Genomic DNA, 20,912 nt, shown 5'->3' with positions numbered 1-20,912 from the left:
ATTTACAGTCTAAACCTATGTGACTTTAACTTTCTGTAGATGGATTTTGGTACTTCTGTTTCTAAGGGGCTAAAGAGAAGTCTCTGGATGGATAATCCATCAGGCAGAAACATCACAAGAGAGACAACAATATGGGCAACCACACGCTTGCAGCTTCATCTGATCCACATAATAACCTGCTGTTTAATGCTTCTGGTGTTACCTTTGTTTCTTGATTCAAAATATTTTGCTGTTCCTAAATCTTTTGACTGCTTTACCTATGCAGAACAAACTTCCTGTAGAAAAGCATTTCTTAACACAAATTACAGGCAACTTCTGGAAGTGAAAGAGCAGTCCATGGACTCGTGCATTTTAGCCTGTTACCCTAAAGAAGCAGACACCATCTCAGCCAATTTCCAAACCCCGAAACAAATGTGAGTTTTCCAAAATCTAAAAAACAAAATCTGAGATGTTACCTGCACAGTGCAGCTAACTCTTTGTTGCAGTTACCTTTCCATTCAATAAATTTTTTCTGATGGATATAATCCTTATGAAACTCTAAGCCTCTCAGGAAGTTATGTGACTTTCCCAGTAGTGGACGCTTGGTCATTATGTCCTGAAACATTTCATACAACTTTCCTGACAAACAGGATGGAGGCTCAATAACAGTAACATCTTCCTCAGGAGAATGTTTTTCTGAAATAGAGAAGAAACCATGAAATAGAGAAAAATCCAACAGCAATCTGCCCTGCCAGGCATCTCTGCTGGCTAGCTGCCCTTGTTGTCCTCCTGTGGGTCCCTCTTATCCCTGTTTCTCACAGGCTGCTGGAAAACATGTGCCCATGACCCATGTCATTTACCAAAGACATATTTAGTCTTCTTTAAAGCCAGCACAGCTTTTGTGTTTTACTCTTTCAAATGACATACTGGCTTTGTACTTTTGCCCACAAGTAAAAGCCAACCTTCTCATTTGCAGTCACAGGCAGAGTCACTTAACAGACCAGGAGAAAACTTTAAATGAAAAGCATTTGTGCTAACATGAAGCATGCCTCTGGGGGAAAGAGAGAAGAGGACAGAGCAATCATGCTGATACAGATTAAAATCACACTTAAAGTGTAAGGCAACACTTTAGAAACTCTTACCTATATCTACCATATCTTGGGACCATCGTTCCCAGAATTCATTTGAATTGGAGGACCAGTACAAGCCATCCAGCAAATTCCTAGTAAAGATGTTCGTCCAAAGACCTGCAAGTCAAACCACATGGAAAAGTACTCCACTACTGCATGTTAACCACTGACTATTGCAAATATCCATACTACACATTATTAGCCCACCCAACCTCATCATGACACAACTTAAGCAGCAGGTCTCAGAGAGTTCAAACATAGTGGTGTAAGCACTTCAGTGCTCTTTCTCAGGAGGTAACTACACACAGAACATTCACTGCATAGTACGGAGTAACAAAATAAGAGAGATCAGTCACCAAAATGGTGTTGTAGAAAGTTTCCTGTGTACCTGTTAGAGAAAATAAGCTTTGAAAGCATGGTGAAGCCATGTAAGCATACAGACCTTGTTTAAACTGATTTACTACTTAAACTGATCCAAGACTTTATTTTTTCCTTCCAGGCATGTTTTGTTTCCGTGGAGTGCAGCCAGTCCAGGTTCAAAATAGAACTGGCCTCATATGTGAGTCTGCTTTTGGAAAAATAAGAACTATCCTTCCTCATTAAGCTCTATGCCAGGTACTTACATGAGGAACAGACTGAATCTCTAGCAGACTCCACAGTGAGAGAAATATGGGGTTTTTCTCCTTTACCCTTGCTTTTGGTATCAAAACTAAAACACTTATAAGGATTTAAAATCTTCCTGGGACAGATGGGTTCCTCTGACTTTTCCCTTTCTTCACCTTCACCTTTGGTGCAAAAATGGCCAGTCAAAGTAGTTGTTGGAGGGCAAAAGGCCTTCCTTCAACCTTATGAGCAGAGAAGTGGCATCATCCTCAAGCCACAAAGCTCAGGGAGCTCCTGCCTTTGTGGCTTGTTCTAGATGGCATATTTTATTCTCAGCTCCTTCCAATTTTCCCAGTAATGCTTTGCCTAGAAATATAGTTTATGAAGTTGAAGAGTTGGAGACTGATCAGGGAAGGAATGCTTATTATTTCCTCAACTTGCCTCTTCCATCATCTTATTTTGTTTAGACAATGGAAAAGGAACCATGCTGCAACTTTCCCAAATCTATCCAGGTGAAAAGGGAGGACAGGAGGCAAGAAGATACACAAAGAGCAGAAGTGTATGAAAAGGGTAAAAAGCCCATTGATTTAAGACCTAAAGCAGGCATGCTGGCAAGGAGTGTTGTGCCTGTGGCTAGCAAATATCATGCTTTCTATGATGCTGTGATTAACTACATGGCCCTGCTGTGTCACCTTCCAGATAGCAGATCCGAGATTCTGGCAGCTTCTTCACTCTCCTTCCCATGAAGAACTCGCTGTCAAAATATTCTGAAGGAATGGAGACTCCATATTTTGGTATGGCCACTTCGTAAGGAGAGAAATCTGTCCACTCTACAAAGAATTTACATGAGGCATGGTTGCTGCAATAAAAATAAAACCCCAAAACCTTCCCAAGGATCTTGCTTGTCTTAGAAGTTCTACTATCTGTACATCTGTACTGCAAGCTGCACCATCTACTTCCATACAAACTGAGAGATTATTTGCAACGAAAAGGAACCAGCTTTTTCAACTCAGAAAAGCTCTAACACTAGGTTCAAATGCTTAGATATCTATTTCTATATAAAGATTCAGGTATTGCATTGCCTCTCTAAATCAAGAGTACAGTACTTCATGCAAGAGTGGTGTGGATTGCAAGGAGTGGCTGGCATGAAAACTCTATTAACCCAAAACAGTCTGCAAGATATAACACAGCAGCCTGAGGACACATCAGCATCACACTAGAAATTATCACAGTGTGGCATGGATGTGCAGTTTCCTTGCTCAAACTGTCCTGCAAAAGCATTACAGTAGAACAGTAGCTATAAACCTAAATAAACATAAGGACTAATTGCTTTTCTCCAGTATCTACTGCTTTTAACACCTTTTGTTGAATTGGCCAGAGTCCATTCAAAGTATGTCTATCACACCCATCACAGCAATCATACTCCACTCCATTTTCATACGACCACCAGTGTCATATTTAGGAAGTGACAATTACATTTCACAGCACCCCTAGAAACTAAGGAAGCATCAAAGCCATTTTATAGGTATGGCACGAAAAGATCAGATTATTTGCCCAAACTCACTCACAATGTCTCTTGCAAAAACAGGACTTCACCACAGATTTTTAATTAATGTCCTGTTTTTGGCTGAGGATGTTATCCAACAAATGTGCTCTTTCTAACCAACACACAACAATTTGCAAAAAAGACAAACATTTTATTAAAAGATGAACACTGAGTCAGGGCAAGCAACAGATGTATTTCCCTTCTTTTCTCCACACATACACACCTCCCTCCAAATCCTCTTTAATCCATACCCACTATCAGAAGAAACTCCAGGGACACTTACCCCTAAATTTGAAAGTACCAAACTTCTCCTCTTTCACATTGAGGACTGCATAGAAAGGCAGTGGGTTTTGTCCATGCTCCAGTGCCTTGCGCTGGTCTGTGAGTTTGTACTTCCTTGGCTACTCAGTGAGAAAAAAACATCACAGTAAACCTCTGTAAGAACATAACACTGGCACAATCTACCCAAGTCAAGAGTTAAAGGTTGGTAACAGATATTTTACAACAGAGAGGAATCTGTAAGTCACATTTTTGAAAGAGAACTTTTCTCTCACATTCCTGCACTTTCCTCTCTGGTTGCCTTTTTGGGTACCTAGCAATTTCTTCATTAGAATATCCAAGTATCTTGACTGCCTGTATGCCACGTATCTTTACTAAACTGAGGTTAATATTCACATGAGGACAGATTACTCTAACTTTTAAATGTCAAACCAGAAACAGACATTAAAAATCTGATTTTTCAGGGATAGTGGGGGGTGGGAATTCCTCAGTTCTTTCTGGAAGTTTGCCTACTGAAATTGCAAGCTGTTTGGCATCCTAGGACAGAGGCACCTTCAAATTATTATCTACTCTGAAAACTCCTGGCTACAAGATCCTCTGTCACAGTTTACAAAGCACATTGGGATGGCTCAGTCTCTTTGGTTTGTTACACACATTACATCATGCTCTCAAAGAGTAAAGCTCTAAAGAAAGTGAGTGGCTGTTTCCCAAATATCTCTACATTTGTACAACATGTACTTACCCGTTCATGTAAGAACATCTCCTGAACAAGTGACCACAGGGTTGTAAAAGATGGCACATGTCCTGCTTTTGCCCTTTCAGCAAGTTCCTTGTGATAATACTTCAGATGGTCTATAGACATAAGGTTGAGTTTGCATTTTGTCACTTGTTCTTTCACTGCTTTAAGTGGCTCCTCCAGAGGCTTCTGTGACCAGTCAGCATGTTCATACAGGTCTGCTAGGGTCCTAAGGAGCAGAAAGGTTAGCAAATCACCCATTTATTTAGAAGATTTTGGAAAATTCATACATTTACACAATCACTTTAGTCAATGAAAGAGAATCAGTGAGCCTAAACTGAAGTTATAACTGTGAGCCAACAGTAAGAGCTTCACAAGGGAATTATGTTCACTAGTTAACAATGTAAGTCTTTCAAAGTGATGCATCTCTCACTGTGTGGCAAAGCAGCCACAGTCATTCCAAATGCAGTCTCATTTTCCATACACACCATGTTGAGCCAGAAGCCCCGGTGAGATAGGTGACACAGTCCAGCAGATTCAGCTTCTGGAGAGCTAAGAGGTGGCCAAACATAGCTGACATTGCTCTGAGCCCTCCGCCTGTTGCCATAACAGCTATTACTGGGACCTGTCCAAAACACAAGTATCATCCTCAGAAAGTTACTCCCTTGCCACTTGGAAAAGTCTCATTGCAGCTCTCGGAATTTCTTCAGCAGATTCATTGGAGGACAATGAATTAAATCACCATTTAGTCAATCTCTACCAGTGCCTTATTAAATTAACCTCCAGAGACTCTTAACCCCAATGCTTGGATGAGCTTGAATATGCAGTCATTTTTATCTTCCTTCCTACCTTTGCTCTCTATAACTGGAATTGCAATGATTAAGAATAGATAATGATACAATTTTATTATGAACAACAAAAAATTCCAATAAATGCAATTAAAATGGATTAAGGAAGTTTTTCGAACTCTGCTGATTCTTTGGACAGTATTCATTTAACAACTAAAATTCCAGTAAGAAAATACGTTTTCCCTTAAAAAGACACCCTGGATCTTGGCAACAAAACATAATTCAGTTTTTTATAAAACATTCTAATGTTCTTCCTTCACCACAAAAGATTTTTACTTTTTGTAAGAACTGTTCTGAGAATAAAGAAGGAAAAAAGTAAGCCTGAAGAAGTGGCATTACATGGATTTAATAAGTATTTATGTGAGGTGAATTTCCAATACTCCTGTTTTTCTATTGGTTTGGGTTGCCTGACTAGGCTGGATCTAACACAATGCTTCATATCTTGCTGACTTGCAGCACCATAATGTTGGAAACTGTGTTTGAAGAGTGGTATTATTAGATCCTTGGTAATTTGGCCCATTGAAAATATTGGAGGGATGAATATCTGAGCTGAAATTTTACATGAGTATGGGGTGTGCCACACTGAGAGCATCTGCTCTGCTGCCAGCAAATCAATGGGTTTGTTAGCAAAATGCAAATATTACTAGAAATTTTGAGGGGAGCGGTGCCAATCCTAATCCAATTCATCCACACCCCATGCTTGTATGCCAAAGCACAGACCTCATGTCCATGTAGATCTCTTTCCAGATGAAGAACCCTTTTCAGGGCACCAGCCACGACCCTCTTCCTCTTCTGCAGGAACTCTTGCTCTCCTTGGCACAGATCATACCCTAAGCGCACATCTAGTTTTTCTGTGCTGGAACATAAATAAATCCAGATTGGGGTTTAAAATGCATATGGATCTATTTCCAGCAACTGCAATCTAATGAATTCATAAAAACCCTGATTCCCCATTCTGATTTATACAGAAATATGTCCCAAAAATCAGTTTCTTTGCTTCTACATGGTCTCTTATTGTTTCACTGTAAGACTTATTGACAGCTAAGGATAATACATATGAAAAACAAAGAAGGGTTCCTGGGACTTTCAGTAGCTTTGTAAACTGAATCCTTTGTATTTCTGCTTCATATGATTTCTGATCAAAGGGTGACTTAAACCTAGCAAAGTCTTTCATGAGCATTTGTACTGCAGATTTATACAGAGGCTGTACAATGAAAAACATATCAAAATAATTTTTGTTTGTTTCTTGTCTGACACATTATTTTACAATGCAACATTTTGTCTCCCCTAGTTCATACTTCTTTCTCTTGATATCACCAGAGTCTGTTTTCTTAAGAGAACATATGTCGTTTGGGTAATGCACGGACTCTGATGTTTTGTTATTTCAAATTTTCTTTTCCCTCTGCCTTCTTCTTATGCCCTTTTTGAAGAAGCCTCGAGTCTTAGTCTTTGGTTCTTTGATGCAAAGGACACTCAGTGACTAATTCCCTCACCGTTTGAAACTCTCTTAATTTTTTTGCATCTTGGTGAGACTGCTTTGCCCCAAGGACATTTAGCTTTGAACTGTTGTGGTGACTCTTTAATGATGACTTAAATATTGTTACATTTTGCCTCTAGTCTTGTGCATTCCTTAAATCTAAATAAAGGATACTCTGTTCTAGATTTCACAGTTCAAAGAGCAATAAAACCTTTAGAGAAAAAAACAAACAGGTCCTCTTACCAATCATTTAGTAGGAGGTACAACTGTAGTGGCACATTCTGTAAACAAAGAGATGAAAGCAGGAACATGAATGGAGGGAAAAAGAGAATCTTTGAATCCAGATTTTCAGTACCTCCTGAAAAGTCCCACCACTGTCACCCTGCATACTTTTTGGTTGTTTTGGGTTTGGTTTTTTTTAATATATTATTATTAATGATGAATTAATAATTATTTTATTATTAATTATTGTTAAATAGTGAGGGCTATTCTACTGCTCCTTCCAGATATAAATTATGAAACATTTACCTGTCTTACAGGAAGGGTTACTTTCACTTTATGTCCAACAGGGAGAAATTTCAGTGGTACTGTTAAGGTGTCACTTAAATTGCTGTTGTCATCTTCCTTATCAGATACTTTCTGTACAAAATGAAAAGCATGAGTTTTATTCACAGAACAGAAATAATGCAGTTCTTTGCTATTTGGATGACACTACAAGTAAGCAAGCAGTATGAACAGCAGCACTGTGTAGTGCCCTGTAGTTACCTGCAGCCTGACTTTTAGGACTGGCTCCCAAGCCTTCACACAATGGAAATAGAAAGTATCAGTGTCCTCTGCTGTCTTCTGTGTTCTCTCATGAGATGCAGGCACGGTCAGCACGAGATTTTTGCCCTCTAGAACAAACAGGTTTTTTTAGAGAATAATACTGTTGATCAGGCAAAAGAGCTGACAAAGTTGGCAGACTTTCTGCTGGTACAATTTTCTGTGGCAGCTGCTCTGTAAGCTATCCCACAGCAAGCCTCCTACAGCATAGGACCTGGTACTCCTGCCTTTACCCCCATAGCTCAGAGTGCTCCCAGAGTCAGCACTCTCTCACTTCTACCAGCAAAGCCTACTGTGCCCAAACCTGATAGCCCCAAGGAAAAGACATGGAGATCAGTTCAGGGCAGTTCAGGGTGTCTCAGTGCATTGCATTTTCTTATTTAGATCAGATATCACTATATATATATATATATATATATAAAATTTAGAATATTCTTAGTTGTCTCTGTACTCTAAAATGCCTCCATCCAGGTTTGAAAGACTACAGTAGAGTTGGTTTGGTCATGTTGTCAGTTCACAGAGAACCTGCCATACCTCTCAAGTATTTCCTGCTTTCATTAATGTCCACATGCACTTCCAAGCAGCAAACCTCACGGGACTGTAAAAGGCAGGAATGGAAAAGGGTGAAGAAAGCAAATAACACATCTGCTGCAAATAATGAAACATCATGCAGACAACCCCTACCTGTAAAACAGAGCCAACTGAACTGGTCTTAGTGCTGGGAGCAATCCAAGAGAAAATTCAGAGCTCATTATTCCAGGACAGTAGCCCAAGTTACACTGCTTCAGAGTGTCTGATGCATTGTCAGAGATTGTTAACACATTCAAATTACCCCAAAATCAGGAAACTGCACAACACACTGGTGCCCAAACATATATCTAATAATTATTTAGGAAGGGTGGGGGAAAATACCTGATGATGAGTTTCTGTCTATTGTGGCAGTGATTAGTCTACAAAGCATCTTCTTATTGGCCGTGATGTAGGGAAATCATGGATTTATTCCACCCTACCCTCCACCTGAGTCACTCCAGTTCACCTTTAATAACTCATGCCAGGACAGTTTTCCAAGTCATTTCAGGAACAATGCATGCCAATCATTGCAACTCCCATGCCTCACACAGAAAATGAGGTGGAAAGAATAGAATATGTGTTACTTTGCCCCAGGGGCTAGCATCTGGGAACCATGCACAGGCTTGGAGGAGCTGGCATGAAGTGCTTGGTACTCCTCATCTGCTGGGCCAGCCTGAACAGACAGGGAATGCACCACATGCTGACTAACACCCAAGCAGGGCTATGAGTTTCAACAGCTAAAGTAACTCTTTATTAAAAAACTAATTTCCCAAAAAAGCTGTTACACTAGATACCCTTCCAGTCATAAGCACACTGAACACCTACTATTGTCTTCCACAGACCTTTGTTTTTCCTGCCAAGTGCATGCTGTGCTACCAGGAAGACGGTAAGTTTTCACCCTGAACACCAATAAATATGAGGTTCTGCAAGAGTAACAAACCACATCTTGGCAACATATTGACATCTGTAATAGCTGAGGACTTGAAGAAACAAAGCTTCTGTCTGTGTGGAGAGGGCAACAGCAGAGCTGTAACCAAAGGGCACTATCCCATATCTCTGACTTTAAAATGCACACTAGGCTCTTATCTAGCATAGTAGGTTGTGCTCTCTCTATAAAATGGAGGAAAGAGGAGAGGATCAAAATGAAGCAGATAAATTCTCATGTGAACCTTACCACCACAACATCATTGGTAATGAGATGCTCTGGAGGACCAGGACTGAAAGACAAAAACAAATAACAAAAAAAAGCTGTGTGAATAGCTGGATTTTGGTTTGTGCTTTGTTTAGTTTTTAAAATAGCAGTTATATGACTTTTCCCACTTAAAATTGAATATAGGTAAGTTATCACAATTTGTTTTCTAAAAGGCTAAATACATGATCCCCTGCTAAGCATGTGAACCAAAATACAGAAGCCAAACAAAAAGAAAGACAGGATGGCCCATAAAAATACTAATGCTTAAAACTATGTGCAAAGTTACAGCAGGACTAAGGCATATTGGTATATGTGGAATCATGTCCTGCTATTAACAAATGACCATATGACTTGGGGAAAGCAAAGACTACTATTAACATGTTCTGCAAACATTTATTAGGAAAGACATTTCTGACTAGTTCATATTATAACTTATGGCTGATCCCAAATGAATGGCAAATAAGAATTAGCTCCCACTGTGCTCTATGTATGACTGCAAAACACAGAGGTAAGCAATAAAAAGCCTTTGTTCCAGATATTTTACCTTGAAAGACCTTGGTCTGTCACTGAATGGATGTGGTTATTTAATAATATGAGTAATCTGCAGAGTCTACTAACAGCATCTTTCACTAAGGCAAGTAGTCCAACTCCCCTATGTTACACACATTCATAAATGCTTTAATACATCTGAAAGGGCCATTGAAATTATGTAGTACATGCATGTAGAACAGCATGTAGAACACCATTTCTAGAATAGAAATTTCTATTCCAGCTGTAAAATGTATTTAAATAACTATGTTTAATTTCCAAGGATGGATATCACCCAAATGCCTTTTAACTTGAATGGTGAATGATGTTCCTCTTATTCCTAGTCTGAATCCAGTTCCCAAGCACTGCTTCTCATTCTGACCTTTTATATATCTGACTGTGACTGCTTCCACATTTGCAGGAGATTATCATCATCACCATACGTGATATCAGGTAAATTATATACATTTTCTTGAGTTTCACTGTGTTAGAAATTAACCAAGAACACATTTTTTTCTGCAGTTTCCTTATGTTTAATAATAAGAAGTCTTATTTTGGGGGCTTCTCTTCAACCAAGCCTGTGATAGGATTTAAAAGACAGATAAAGTTTATCTTATGGGACTTGTTCTCCTCCAGAAAATGCTGATTACCACTTTGAGGGGGATGGTCTTATTTTCGTTATTTGTTGATTGTATGCTTTTTCAGTTTTACTAAGCTATTGCTTAATGGGTGACTTTTCTAGTACTATCTACATAACTCCATGTATACATGGTAATATAACAATAACTCTGAGATAATAATAACTCTGTGAAATTCCACAATGTTCTAGGTATTGTTCAATTAATATCAACAATTTGAAACAATTCACATGCATCTTGTGTAGAAGTTATCACATTGTGACAATTTTATTACATTTCCAGGATCTAGATATACATCTTCAACAGAAGTTTAAGATATATATGAAATACACTGAAAGGTATAATTAGCTAGAGAAGTTAAGGTTAAAAAAAAAAAAAAGTTTGAAACTTTAATTTAGATTCACTTCTGGAACAAAGAGCTGGAATAAATTTCCCATCCTCTGAGGTATCCTTACTCTGTGGGAGATCTATACCTTTTAGCTTAGGATTTTACTCACAGTCTTTCCATCCAGAATTCTACTTCCAAGCTTTCCCATTTCTTAGAGCACCTCTCTGTCTAAAAAGAAAAGGGTAAAACAAATATAGATTATTGAAGGCTGCAAGAATTTGGCAGCACTGACACACCTAAAAAGCACTTCAAGGCCTGACATCTCTTCTGCTAATGATACCACAAAGAGTTTGCTGTCTTATCTTTCCAAAGCTGAAATTGCAACAGAAACCACAGACCTGTGAAATGCACATAGGATTAATAATCTCCCATTTTGTGATATGTAGAGTTATACATATTTCCAAAGATACAATTGGAGAGAGAGAGAGCTTGATTGACAAGGAAATAAAATGGCTCTCTGCATGATAATGTGCATGGGGGAAAGGCATCAAAGCCCAGCAACAAATGTAACTAAGACCAGAGACATTTCCACACATAAACCATTTAAATCACATTTGGACTGAATCCAGAGGAGATGAATTAGTCAAGTGACTGAAGTGGTTATTGAATCATTGTACTTCCCAGTGACTCACCCACTGGCTAAGGAGTGCACAGCACCAGCCAGCAGGGTCCCTAGGAAAATCCATGTTAACAGTTTTCAGCATGTGGGAAGTAGCTGCTTTTATGGCCTGTCTCCTTCCTGTAGTGAGAGTATAGTATGAACACCAACAGGGAAAAAAGTCTGAAAGAATCACTGAATTTGAGTAATGGGTGAATAGTTTTCATGTTTTTAATAAGTAAGTTGCCATTTAAGAGGAAATTTTCCCCAAGCATAGCAAAAGTGGAATAAAGCAGAAAGGTAAGGAAGTATTTATTTGGATTCTAAAAGATAAAAAACATTATTTACAGATGCTTTCTGTTAAAATATTTTGCCCTCAGAGAGCATGAGAGAGAAGTTGCTTTATTTTCTGAATTTGTAAAAATAGATTCCTTAAGTCATAAAAATACAGCAAAGTTGTATCTGTTTTGATAATGTATTGATAATGACATATAAGGCTACCTGTTCATGAAGATCCAAACCCTACTTAACTTGGAAGTCAATGAGCACAATGAGGTCTTGTTGATCTCTCCCTGTGTTTTCAGCCCTTACCTCTGATTTCAAAGCAAACGTCTCACGGACTGTCTCCCCAGGTCTGATTCTAGCAACATTGAAAAGAACTGTGAACTGCATGTCATCTTTAGTGAGTGAATCTTCATCACACACTGCCAATTCTAAAATGTTCTGTTATAGAAAAAATAAATGAGAACACTTATTGAGCTTCTCTTAGGCAGAAACAAAAAAATACTATAGATTTTTGCAATTGTTTCACTAGCAGAGCAGTAAGAATAAAGAAGCATGTCCTTTTCTTTAGGAGTCTGCTGATGTAGAACATCATTACACTCAATCTTGTGAAACCTGTGAGGCTACCAATAACAGAGGTTTCCACTATCCTGAAACAGAAAAGATGCCAATGCTCTGCACCCCACTGATAACCTACCCAAAGAACACAGTTTCTTCCTTTGTAAAATTCTCCAAATTCCACAATTTAGGGAAGGATTAAATTTGTTATCTACACTCCAGTAACTTCACTACTTTTCCCTTAGAACCAGTGGAGGCAAAGTTAGCCATGCCAAAATAGCACAGAAGTATGCTATAAGAGTGCTTATTTCACTCAGGTGACAACAAAGGGAGTCTGGACTAGCTTAGATACAGGCATTTACATCACCAATGTCTGTAAATAGCTGAGAAAAACACTGCTTCATATGTCTACTGTTCTGTGCAAACCAGTCTGTTAAGCAAGTGCTTTCTTAAGTTATTTAACACAGTCAAATATGGTGTCAGCTGAGGATTCCCAGCTATTCAAATTGGTGAAAATTCTGGTTTTCACTACCTCAACTTCTCTCTGGATCCTAAAGTAGAAAGTCTCATTCCAGACAGGGTTGTCAGAATTCTTGACGGTTTTGGTCTGAAGCTTTCCAGGTGAAGCAGACGGCAGCCACAAGCTTACATAGCAGTCTGATGAAGTCACTGCAGCAGAGAAAAATTAAAAACCTGATGCCAATATTATGGATGAACAGCAGGGCTAGGCCATAATCCTGGAGATTAATAAATATTACTACGGTTTTTTTTGGTTTTTTTTTTTTAATTAGTAAGAAGATCATCATTTGGAAACAACCAAGGAAAACCATCTAATTCCTGAGTAACTACGAACTGCAAATATACACATGCACACACAAGAGCCACGTTTCCCATGGGAAGAAAAAGAGAAGAGTGGACTCTGCCCACTGAGCATTCCTCAGGCATAGTCCTTACAATTCCAGTCAATGATGTTAAAAAGTTAAACTGAAACTACAGCTGGTTCCATGGAGGGCTGTTAGGATGATTACAGGAAAGGAGAATGCACGTTACAGCAGCGATCAGAGCCTGCCTGGCTCAGCTGGGTCACACAAGCATGCGAGGGGACTGATGGCTGTCTAGAGGTGTTAGGCACTAGGCAGGATGATCTGCTGCAGCTCAAGGCCAGCGTGGGCCCAAGAACTGGAGGGCACAAGTAAGTTGGAAATCTTCACTTGGCTTCCACGCCATATCTATTCCTTATGGTTAGTGCGGTCAGTGCCTCGAGCAGCCATCCTTTGGGGAGAGCCAGGGTGGGGACGTGCATTTACTTTGTGAAGCTGGACAACGGTGGGAAAGGAAATCTCCAAGGTGATGTCTCTCAGAGCTGGAGTCAGGACTTGATGGAAGATTTCCACTGCAGCCCGAGATGCCTAAATACTTCAGACTGGTATCAAGCAGTGAATAACATTGCCCCGCAAGGTTTTGGCACGAAAGTGGAACTGTCCCTTCAATAGAGTAGATAGAAGAGATCATTGAAACTCAGAAACACAGGCCTTGTCACACTAACACCTTTCTGGATGGAGCTGCGTGGCATTTGTCACTGGAGCTCAGGAAGCCTTTGGCAGGCACTCACTCAACCAACTAACAGGGGATTCACTCCCTCAATCCAGGCTCAGCCCTGCATGGCAAGGCACGGATGGGCCCAGCTGTAACTCAAGTAAATCGTTGCAAAGTAATGCTTTTTTTAGGCTGAGTCATTTTCCACTAGAGGAATACACAGACCAGAAGTTTCAAAATTGACAAAAGGCACCTCAATGCCTCTGTCCTAACTGAGGAACTCACTGGAGATCTCTGCAAAACTGGCAGCTGAATGACTGGTGCATAGCACACCTGGAGAAGGAGACACAGGAGGCTGTGAAGGGGAGATAAGGAGTTAAAGACACTGGAACACAAAAGCACACAGAAAAGTCTGTTTTGCCCGCATGTTCAGCATGGGCTTAGAACTGGATATGCAGAGGTCCTCCTTAACCAAAACTATCAACATAATTTATTAAGACTGGTCATCTGAGAACAACAAATATCCTGAAAGATAAGGTGTTTTAAAAGGCTTGAGATTCTCTAATTGACCCTTGATTATTGCATATAATTGATACATTTCAATAACAGGTCCCTAAATTCACATTCCTGCTCAAGCAGATTCATAGATTGTGGTGTCCTAATGAAGTCAACCTTCTTGGCCCAGAAAATAAATCTGGGTGTCTTGGTTTTTACCAGATGCCCAAAATGCCACTAGAGATGTACTCCAATCTCCAGTGCCTGAGACATTTGATCTAGTTATAGCCCTGGCATGAGTATTTCTACTACCATGTTTTACGTACATTGCTTTCATACCTCCAGAACTTAAGAAAATTGCTCACTGTGTAAACTCTGGAGGTGACTAAAAACACAATCAAACCACAACTCACACAGGTCTCTTGACTTGATGTTCTTAGCTTGTATGATTCTTACAGAAAGCATGTGGATGGGGCAAAACTTCATCTGCAGAGAAAACAAATGTAATAATTTGATCAGCTCAGAATGCAAAAACAAGATGTATTTTGAACAGTACAGCCTGCCCATGTTTGTTTCAAGTGAGGTGGCCACCTTCAAGTGGAAGTACACCATGCTAAGACAAATACAGAGAAGACACAGGCTCAGACAATGGTATGGAAAGCTTTCTTAGTCACCCCAGAGGCACTTGTTTTCAGGCAACCTGATGCATGATGATGCAGTGATGGTTGTACCACCAACACCCCAAGGGTTCTGTGCCTCCTGTAGGTCAGAATGGAGCCTTTGGAAGGGGATGTTAGGAAATGCAGCTGCCTGCCCAGGTCATAGCACAGCTGACCCACCTAGGCCAGGACATGGTACTTACCAAAAAAGCAATATAAACTTTGACTTTGTATCTGAACTAAGACTGAATTTCTGTGATGCCTGTAAGTAGGGCAGGCTCACCAAATAGCCCTGCTGGGTTTGAGGGAACAGACCACAGGCCCAACAGAGACCCTGCACACAAAATAAAAACTGCCCTGCTTTGCAGGCATGATACCACAGAATTCCCTATCATTGTGTATCCTGAAAATAATTATGGGAATAGAAGTGCTTCCCTTCCAGACATGAGATTTATTTCTATCACAGATTATTATTTTAACATTATTCTAAGTTACTTCTTCCTAACTCTTAAAAGCTAAGATTTCCATGCTAAGTTATATTTTTTGCAAATTGATAAATTTAAATTTACTTTTAATTTTCTGTTAGTTGTTTGTTTTTGGTTTTGCATGGCATACTAGCATGGCTTGCCAGCAATATGAAGTAATAATATAGTCTCACTACACTAATTACAGTCCCACTATCACTAATAAATTAAAACTTAAGGCTTAAAAAACCAACTGAAATATTATCTCTGTTTGCCTAAACAAGGAATCTCATTACACTGTCACTAAATAATTTGACAGTTTTATTTTGAAAGTTAGCACCATGACTAATTTTCCTGACAAGGAAATTATTAACTCTGTATACACAAACTATTGGGAAGGAGGAACCTCTCTACAGAAAGAGTCACTCACTACAGTTAATCAGAAATTCTTTTAAAATGAGGTGGACACTCTTGGACATGTTTATTAGAGATGAGAATAGCCTGCATTCAGCTTCATTCAGGCTTGTTTAGAGGTAAATTACATTACATAAGGCAGATATCATCTGAACTGTGAATTAGCATGTTCAAATAAAGGCTTAATATTAAATTTTATTATGGCACTTAAAAGTTACATACTTTTAAAATTCAGATTAATATTTAAGAGTTGCCCTGAGCAGAGATACCCTTGTTAAACCTATAAAATCACATTAGTCTGTCTCTTGGCTTATCTAAAAATGCAAAGCAAATTTGTTTTTGTGTGACAGGAATTCCTTCTAGTATGTCTTCCTCCAAATTTCAAAATGACATGTTTAAAACTTTCTTAGTTTAATGCACTGGGGAGATTAAAAGTTCCAGTTGGGACACTTCCATATTATTCCAGTTGCCCACTGAAAGAATTTGACTTTAATTTTCCTGTGCAAATAGTCATTTAACATAGAACTACCAGCTGGAACACTCACTCAGCATTCCTAGTGGTTTTCATTTACGTGAATTATTGGATTATGTAGACAATTACAGAGGTGACTAGTTTTAATTAATATGTTAATTCTTAGTCATTTTGTAATCAACTTCTCCCTTGCTCAACAGAAGCCCAGACCATTCACAGAATCTGCCTTCACTGAAAGAACAGATGTTGGCATAAAATTTGCTTTGAAAGTTTTTATGATGAAAATTTCCAAGCTGCTTATAAAAATGGTGCCTCTGCAGGTACTCTGAGTACTCTCAGATGTGACAGATGTCATGTTTTCATCCTCTGCCACTGCAGCCAGAGTGCCTCACTCCTCCCTTCCCCTTCCAACAGCAATCACTCTCCTTAAACATGTCAACATTTGCCAAACGACGGAAACATCATGAAGATGACTTTTCACTCCTCCTGATTCACTGCAGATTAGTCCTGGTGGTGTTGCAGGATAAGAGACAAACAGATTCAGGTGGAAAATAGTGGCCATAATAAACTCTGAGAGATCTGTAAATCCCACAAGGAAGCCAGAAACCATCCCTCTTCCAAGACTGCAGTTATTCCAACCTGTGATAACCATTCAGAAGTGGGCTAATTCCTTTTTTCATCACATAAAGGCAGAGCTAATTTTCTTCAACAATGGCCCAGAGCAGAATCCTAGGGTCTGATTTGGTCAGTCTAAAATAACATCTTTCCCTGAAAGTGCTGGTACTCCAGAATATCCTTCTACAAAAAATAATTAAAGTTACAGGTACCACTTGCTATTTTCATAACATGAAAAGCAACATGTAACTTCCCAATTAATGCAACCTGATGAATGTAGACAGCATCATGCAGACAGCCCTTGACAGAATTGCAGCTGTATTGGTCTTGCTGGTTTTAGTTCACTTCCCTGGGAGACACATGGCTTCCTGTACAGGCATGCAGAGAGTAACAAAACCCCTCTATAAACATCCAGAGTCAAAGACAGCTTTTCCAGAAGCACATTGTTCCATTTTTGCTGGAAAATTACTAGTGTGACACTGAGGCCAGCAACAGAGTGCAGGATTCAGCCACCTGTGTAGTGTTGCATCCTAAGAAAGAACACTTCAAGCCAATAAATAGTAGCATCTCTAGAGTACCAAAGAGAAGGCTAAAACTTGGGGGGGGGGGGGGGGGGAGAAACCAACAAACTTCTTTTCACTAGCATTAAAGTATATTTCTGTACCCTTAAAGCAAGATTTGAGAGAGTAATTTCTGTTTAAAACACAGAAGAGTCAGTTAACAGGAGATAAAACTAGCATGTCAGAATTGCCACAGCTGTATCAAACCTTAACAGCCTGAAAACACATCTGTTACCATCATCTCATTGATTGGAACACTATACCCTCACTGACTTCTTTCCACAGGAATGCTGATCAGCTTTGGAAGAACAAATAAATCTCTAGTCATTTAAGGTTTCTTTCCAAAAAGAAAACTTTGAGCATATGAAATCTTCTCAAAGCTTGTAAATATTGAGGAGCCCACCAAAACAGTCTGTGGATGGCAGTAAAAAAAGAAAAACCTACCAAGAACTCATATTTTTATTTCAGTCCTTATTGCCCCTCCATGCTGCTACCAGAAGAACTCTACACTACAAAGTCAGTATTCTAGGGAAGTTTCTGCAGTCTGGGAACCTCATCCCATAACTACCTGTTCTCTTTTTCCTTTTTTTTAAATAAATCCTTGGTCTGTACATGTTGGAAGGCTGACTGGAATGTCAGTGTTTCACTCTTCCTGCACCAAGCTTGAGCAGCTCTCTGAGCAGAGTTATCACCACAGGATAACACCAAATCATATTAAGGTTTAGATGAGGATTTTGCTGTCTTCTCACATTTTGAAAATAGCTGTAGGATTTGTCACTCAGCTTTACACATATGTTTCAGTCATGAATAATTACCTTCTTCCACAGATTACTTCTTTCTCCATCAGTGTACTAGAATCTGTACAATCTCACACCAAATGTAATTATTTGGCATATTCTTACCATTATTTTATGTTAGATACTGAGGATTTGGTGCAAGTACAATTTGGCACTTTACCAAATTGAGATTAAATCTAGAAATGTATAAACTTCATTGAAGTTCAAAAAGCTTTATTACCAGCGTGGTTCTAAAGCACACTCTTCCACATAGGTTCTCTAACATCTAGTATGGCTATTAGCCCTTCCATCAGTGAGAACACTGCTAGAAAATTGTCTTTCCAACCAGTTTCCTACTTTCATTAAAAATAAAGGGATGAAAAGTTCTAGTGGAAAAAGTAACTGACTGAAGAAATACAGAGAACTGTGAGAGTCTCTTTTTGCTTGGGAATCACAATTTTCCCAAATTTTATAATTGGAAGTTGAACAGTTAGTGAGGAAATCTCATTCATCTTATAAACATATACTGCAATTTCATGTAATCACTGATGGATTACTTCAAGAATCATTGTGGATTTGAGATCTAACTCCTGTTCATATATATCAGTCACCAACTTTACACATATGAGTGGGTCCCTCAGGACTTTGTATTGACAAAATTTCTGAGTATTTGACCAGATGAAAATTATTCCATAGTCCACCAAATAAAACTTCTAAAGAGGGATTATTCTTGCCTGAGCAGAAGAAAAGACCTTGTCACAAATATGAGAAGTTGTAAATTAATCCTGACAATCACTTCTGTGTCAATTTTGTAGCCTTCTTAAAGTGCAAAAAACTAACTGGGAGATTTGGAGGTCTTCCTAGATAGTTCAAAGTATCCACACATTTCTAAGCATGTGGGTTTTTACTGTAAAAGAAAAAAAATTACACAAAACCACTCTGTTCTTATTTCCATATCTATTTACCAACCAATACAGACTGAAACATGCTTGCCTGACACAACAGCAGAGCTACCTGCAGTACTGAATTAATCTCTTCCCTTGGAACAGAAGCTTTCTGACTTGAAACTATCCTTGCACTCAAACCTTTGGCAGTCGTGTCTATGAACCAGAAGTCTGTACTCACAGAACAGCAGCTGCAGCATTGGGATGAAAAGCAAGAACTTTGTCATTTAAGCTTTCTAGATAAAACTAGCTGAGCTACCTACCCACCTATCAGCTCCACAATCATCTTATTAGATATAACATTGATCCTGAAAACTGATAGAAAATATTCATATTTACAATAGAGAGATATGTCTGGATCTAACTGGTAGATGGATTAGATAAAATTAGATAAATTTTACCCAGAAAGTACATGACATTTACAATTTATTTTCTTTGCCTGAATGTTTCAATATTTTTAACCTATTCCTTGAGCCAACCATTCATGCTACTGATATTTTTCAAATCATTAACTTTGCCAGCAAATATTACCATGGCACAACTAATGAATTCTATAGGCTGCAGCATGTAAAATTTTTTCTCACTATATTTTAAGCCCATGAATGTCCATATTTCTTTAATTTGTTGCAAAATTTGATGAGGAGTTTGATACATAAAGAATGATTCACACTTTGCATTCAGACACCATGTCCATTATTTTTTTAAGATATACATGAGAAAAGAATTTTCATCTAATAGTTCTGTTGATATATAATGAAAGTCACCAACCAGAATCTCTGAATAGAACTTACTATTAGAAAAGTCAAGTCCAGACACGAAATACTTCCACTAGAATTGCAAACATTGTAAACATTACATTAAAAATAACTAGATCTAACAAGCCAAACAGCTCGTTAGATGTCTCCCCTGCAGCTAAAGTAACATAGATCATGCTTTGTTGCTAGATAAAGCTGCTGGTTTATTTCAGCTGGGCCAAGCTGAACTTGTGCTACCCAGAGAAGAGCACGCAGGAGGACTAAAGCACTTTCATGTTACAGGAGGTAAACTCTTCAACACCAGCCTCGTCTTCCTCCATGGGCTTCACTCCAGCATTACCCCACAGGACAGCAGCAAAGCACCCCATTTCCTCCGTGCTTTCATGAGGCTCAGTTACATGTCAGTCCCGGGGAGGTGCAAGAGGGGAGCAGGGAGTCTGCCAAGGTCAGGGTGCCCCGGCCACAGCAGCACAGCCTCTGCATCCAGCGGATGCAGGAGCAGGGAGGCCCGAGGGAGGTGCCAGGCCATGGCAGTGCTCGGTGCCACCCCCTTACCTTGGCTGGTGGGCTCCCCATGGCACGGAAGATGGCGGCAGCGACCGAAACCCCAACTTGGGTGACAGATCTGTCAGCTGACAAACACGCTGGCAGCTTGTTGTGCTGCTGCTGCTGAAATAACCTGAAGGACACATATAATTTATACAGGCGCCGAGCTCCACCCTCTGCCTCCTCTGTGTGCAGGAGAGCCTGCCTACATCTCAGAGGGCAAGATCTGCAATGTCAGAGGTGAGCTGAAAGGCTGACACTTCTATTATTTCTCACAATTTGCTATTGCCCCAACATCCTCCCACCAGGTTTTTGGGTTGATTCTGACATGCCCCGAAAGTCTTCCTTCGCTTCCATGTCTTCCACATATATAGTCAGAAGATTAATTTTCAGTAGCTTTTAAGTTCTTCCACAAAATACTCCACAAAAAAGAAAAATTTTAAAAAAGCCAAAAGGAATGGAGAACTGAAACTCACCTATTACAACCTCTGGTGGTCAACCA

General features: G+C 39.3%; 1 protein-coding gene across 1 annotated transcript in view; it reads right to left on the bottom strand.

Annotated features, from left to right (window-relative positions):
• Positions 1-20,530, bottom strand: part of LOC306803579 (cytosolic phospholipase A2 beta-like) — a 28,574-nt gene extending 8,044 nt beyond the window's left edge. Inside the window, exons 1-18 of the mRNA XM_079309166.1 lie at positions 20,420-20,530; positions 14,619-14,691; positions 13,482-13,658; positions 12,707-12,843; positions 11,926-12,057; positions 10,846-10,904; positions 9,165-9,207; positions 7,955-8,018; positions 7,364-7,491; positions 7,127-7,237; positions 6,842-6,879; positions 5,842-5,977; positions 4,762-4,898; positions 4,280-4,502; positions 3,542-3,659; positions 2,405-2,542; positions 1,122-1,226; positions 490-675 (exon numbers count right to left, since the gene is read on the bottom strand). Coding sequence (XP_079165292.1) covers positions 490-675; positions 1,122-1,226; positions 2,405-2,542; positions 3,542-3,659; positions 4,280-4,502; positions 4,762-4,898; positions 5,842-5,977; positions 6,842-6,879; positions 7,127-7,237; positions 7,364-7,491; positions 7,955-8,018; positions 9,165-9,207; positions 10,846-10,904; positions 11,926-12,057; positions 12,707-12,843; positions 13,482-13,658; positions 14,619-14,691; positions 20,420-20,440 — 2,026 coding nt within the window. The 5' untranslated portion in view covers positions 20,441-20,530. The remainder of the gene's footprint in view (positions 1-489; positions 676-1,121; positions 1,227-2,404; positions 2,543-3,541; positions 3,660-4,279; positions 4,503-4,761; positions 4,899-5,841; positions 5,978-6,841; positions 6,880-7,126; positions 7,238-7,363; positions 7,492-7,954; positions 8,019-9,164; positions 9,208-10,845; positions 10,905-11,925; positions 12,058-12,706; positions 12,844-13,481; positions 13,659-14,618; positions 14,692-20,419) is intronic.
• Between the last annotated feature and the right edge of the window lie 382 nt (positions 20,531-20,912).

Source organism: Erithacus rubecula (assembly GCF_903797595.1).
Source record: "Erithacus rubecula genome assembly, chromosome: 6".
Lineage (NCBI taxonomy): Eukaryota > Metazoa > Chordata > Aves > Passeriformes > Muscicapidae > Erithacus > Erithacus rubecula.
The sequence above is the reverse complement of the archived record's forward strand: the minus strand, read 5'-3'. Positions and strand labels throughout refer to the sequence as shown.